The sequence below is a fragment of the Solea senegalensis genome, linkage group LG8, assembly GCF_019176455.1.
Source record: "Solea senegalensis isolate Sse05_10M linkage group LG8, IFAPA_SoseM_1, whole genome shotgun sequence".
NCBI lineage: Eukaryota > Metazoa > Chordata > Actinopteri > Pleuronectiformes > Soleidae > Solea > Solea senegalensis.
In genome coordinates this window covers 372,501-376,978 of record NC_058028.1, presented here as the reverse complement: position 1 = coordinate 376,978, position 4,478 = coordinate 372,501, and the positions used below count along the sequence as shown (strand labels likewise).

At 38.8% G+C, this 4,478-nt stretch overlaps 1 protein-coding gene across 1 annotated transcript; it reads right to left on the bottom strand.

The window, feature by feature from the left end:
• Positions 1-296: 296 nt before the first annotated feature.
• On the bottom strand, positions 297-1,183 carry LOC122773137 (PWWP domain-containing DNA repair factor 3A-like). Its single transcript, XM_044031546.1, has 4 exons — positions 1,080-1,183; positions 813-998; positions 600-688; positions 297-487 (listed from the first exon to the last, which is right to left on the bottom strand). The coding sequence occupies exons 1-4, from the start codon at positions 1,095-1,097 to the stop codon at positions 412-414; spliced, it is 369 nt and encodes a 122-aa protein (XP_043887481.1). The 5' UTR covers positions 1,098-1,183; the 3' UTR covers positions 297-411.
• Positions 1,184-4,478: the final 3,295 nt, after the last annotated feature.

The following is a 4,478-nucleotide window of genomic DNA, read 5'->3' as shown; positions in this document are numbered from 1 at the left end:
TAATAAAAGTCTACTTGATCAGGTTTTTAACCTGAAAGAAACCCTCCTTAAATTCTGTGCTGGAGTGGTCCAGGTGGTGGTAGACAGAAGTTAAGTAGACAAGATCTGCTGAGTATGTCATTAAGGAGACGTTACCTATTTCCAGGAAGATATGTGAAACATTGGTATCTGAATCAAACCCAGCCAGTTGGACATCAGTAGGTCTTTTGATGAAAGTAAAACAAATGCACTGAAACTCTTGATTCTGCACAGAAAGTTGTATAACTTTCAAATCCATGTAATGAATACAAGTGATGAATGATATATTTTCTTTATTTTATACACAACAGACTATCCAGCAGACACATTCACTACCCAGGGATTACAGGCACCTGAGGAATTCCTCACACTCCAAGGCTTTCTTGTAATTGCTCAGGAAGCTATCCAGTTTCTGCCTCGCTTTTGAGGAAATGTGGCTCTGAGGTGTTCCCCAAGCTGGGTTATCTCGCTGACAAGACAAAATGATATAGCAAAATAATGAAGTCGTTAAAGACACTCAAATACAAAATAAGATATAAACAGAAAATTGGATTAACAGTTTCCTAAACTATCCGGCTTACCTTGAGTCAAACTCTGTGCCACGCATGTACATCTCCTTGGCTTTGTCCAGGGAGATGGAGTGAACAGCTCCGAGGGCGTATACTGTTGCCTGTGGCATGAAGATTAAGATTTAAGATTGTGTTAGACAGTGACCATGTGTTAAAAGGAGACAGACATATGCAGTCATATAACACATGTAGTCTACAAATCAGTGTCAGTGTCTGAGATCTCACCTCTGGCAAAAGTACATCCATTACGAATGCCACTGGATCTGCAGACTTCTTGTCTGTCTCAGTACGTTCGAGTACTTCAGACAAGAAGTGCATGACTTTGTCCACTTGTTCATCAGCTTCAAAAAGAAGGATGACCCTGTCCTGTTTCTTGGCCCAAGGAGACACCGTGTTGCCTGTGATGATGTTCTATAAAAATTGTTTAGGATTTTAGTTTGGGTATTCATATACAAATACACAAACACCACACTAAATGCCATTGTCACTCACTTTAAGGTGTTGCAGCATGCCCTGATCCTCTGTGATTACACTGGTTAACAGACAACATGCCTCGCGTCGCTTCTGTTGGGCCCTTTCCTAAAATTAAATTACACATAATATGCAACACTGAATACATGTGATTAAGAACTTTGAATAAGACATTTTCTTTCCCTGATTATTTGCACTTCCTCTGATAAGAGGTGTCATCCTGGCTGGCAACTTGTTTGGCCACAGTAACATCACTGCCCTAAATGGATATACAGATAAGCCTGTCTGAGAGGCAAATTGTTACATTACTTCTGAGAACAATCATTATTATCAGGGGCATCTATAAAAATGCAGGAATCTTGAAACTTTTTCTCAATATCTAAATTCTTAACAAGAGTGAAAATAAAATACACATTGACTTAAGATTCTACACACATGAAGTACAGTACACATAGATGAAATGGTTTACTTTACTTTACTTATTTTGAGTTTCTGATACTCAAATGGATGAGTTGAATAGTTTGATGGTCACAGTTATCCATGGTCAGGACAAACAGAAATAACATCACATTTAATAATACATAAGGCTCATGGGGAAATTAAAGCCTTTCAGCGTTGAAATGAAAAAATATTTGATAATTTAGGACTTACCACCGTACTCCACCATTGACCTTTGGTGTCCCTGCAGATGAGACACAAGCTTTGCATAGCTCCCCTTTTTTGTGCAGATCAGACACTGATAAGTGTCCGAGTCGCATCTCCTCAGCTCAGGGTCTGCTCCTTCACTGAACGTAGTGTTGCTCTATAAGAGAAAATGTAAATTAAAATTGTATTTTGTATTTTTAACATGGAAACATTTTTAATCCAGAATCAAGTAGTAATACACTGGACTGCATTTGCCTTTAAGACTTTCCCTGTCCTAAAATATATGCAGGCTAACTGAAATAAATCAAATCAAATGACACTGTTGACTGTGATTCAACAGAACTTCTCATTTCTAAACATGAAAAATATTATTCATCATCAAATCTTTTATCTTAACAATTGTAGAACTGAGGTCACACGTTTTCAAATGAGCAAAGCTGTGTGCAACTTGTCAGAGTCATTTAAAGATTAAAAAACAGATAAATACTAATATATAGAGATCATATAGTTTATCTTATACGTTTCTTGGTTGAAAATGAGACAATGTTATAACCTGTACATATAAATAAAAGAAAAAAAGGAAAAAAAGAAAAAAAAGGGAGAAAATCGCTGCGTCTTGCTTGCTGTTACAATCGCTATCGTTACAGCATGCAGACATTACTGGTTAATAAACTGCACTTGATTGATTTAATGGATACAAATAATGACTATTCATCCAGTGTTCAATATCAAAATGTGTTTTTTATCCATTCTTACCTTTTCCTCCGTCATTTTCCCGTGTTTTTCCCGTGTTACTTTTTCGGGTTCTCTCTTCATACTCGGTCAACGTAAACTTCATCACGTTTCAGACGCAGTCTCTTGAGAGCCAATCAGAGTGTCGTGTAGTTTGAAGGGGCGTTTCGTTGAGTGAAGGGGCGTTTCGTTGAGTGAAGGGGCGTTTCTTTGAGTAAAGGGGCGTTTCGTTGAGTGGTCTGCGGGTCTGCAGCTAGACCCTTCTCGTTTTGATTGGAGAAGGGCGAATTCTATTGGTTTAGAGGATTAAAACGAGCTGTCAATCACCCAGAGGCTCAGCGCTGTTTCTGACGCTCCAAATATGTTGATTTTCTATTGTCTGATTTTTTATTTTTTTTAATTCAAAACAAGCTGCTAATGCACATTTTTAAAGGTGATATTTATTTTAAAATGCAATATTTCTTTGGGCATTTATTGTGGCTCCCATCTGCATTTACTCTGGCACAGTAGTATCTACAGTGCAGAGATATTTAGTTTTGTATTTTTCATTTTGAACCAACACTGTTCTAAAAGCTGAGGCTCTTCTGGTTCCACGTAGTTTCATGTCGTTGGCGACAGGGGAGACGAGGTTAAAGGTTGTTTTTTCCTAGACAATGAATAGATTTATTGTGTTTATGTCTAAATATTGTCATACGTGGTGTTCACATAACTTAATGGAGATGAAATACTTTACAGTGTAGCAGATGCAAAGTTACAAATTGAAATCACACAGCGTTTAGAGACAGTAAGCGTTTCACCACTTGTCTCCATCCTTGTTTGTGTATGTTTATAATTTGTGGATTTGCAATGACTGACATCCCATAGCAGCAGAAAGCAAACAGCCAAATAATGGCAACCAGTCTGTAAAATAGATGAGCATGTGCTGTGCTGTGTTGTTTTATACTGTAGGGCAGTGGTCACCAACGTGGTGCCCTCGGGCACCTGGTAGCCCGCGAGCAGCCAACGAGGTGCCCGTGGGCACATTTCACGTCACCTCACTTGCATGTATCCATATGATCACTGAGTAAAATGTCCTTGATATTGTTTATACAAACTGTGATAATCATTAGGAGTAAGCACTGGAATTAATGTGTATGCAATTGAATGCATAATATTCATCATTTAAATGGTAAATTGCACAAAATAATAAAAATGAATATGGTAGCCCTCCATATTATTCTCTACCCTTCAGGTAGCTCTCGGTCTCAAAAAGGTTGGTGACCCCTGCTGTAGGGTCACCTCAAGCTGCTGAATTATAATTCTCCTTCAATCACTTATTTTCCTTCTGTTGTTTTGTCTCTTGCTGCTTCATACAAGTCAACAGAACTGTAAAACTTACTTGATTATGAATGAGAAAGTCATTCATAATCAGCACCAGCCGAGAGCAGGGACCGGTGTGAGGACGGCTTCACTGACACTGATTCAATCACGTCTGACACTTCAAGCTTCAAGTAAGCAAGATGGATTGTGGACTTTGAACATACTTGGATTTTGGGGTTGCAGCAGTTTCCCAGTAGCAGAGATGCAGTCTGGGAAGGATGTAATCACCTCCCACTACAAGAGGCGGGACCAGTGGATGCAAATGAACAGACCTCTGTACACGATACGCGATACGTTCGTTTTCTCAGACGAGACGAAACATATTCATCAACACGACAAAGACGAGACGATGGCACGTCTCTCTTTATTACACACCAGCTCGTGTGCGTACGCGCTGTTGCCGCGACGCTAACGACATGAAACTACACGGAACCAGAACATCGAGCCTCAGCTTTCACAACAGTGTTTGTTCAAAATGAAATGAAATGAAGTCGAGTAAAGGACAGGTTTCATCATTTGTATCAAAGTTGCACTGAATCATTCAACAAGTGGATTTTCTTTCAGGTAATTATGGCATTTAGTCATTATTAGAGATGTGTGAAACAACATAATAACAAGACTTTAGTCACTAAAATGGTATGAGAATGTCACAATATGACAAAGACTAATGAGGACATTTGAAGA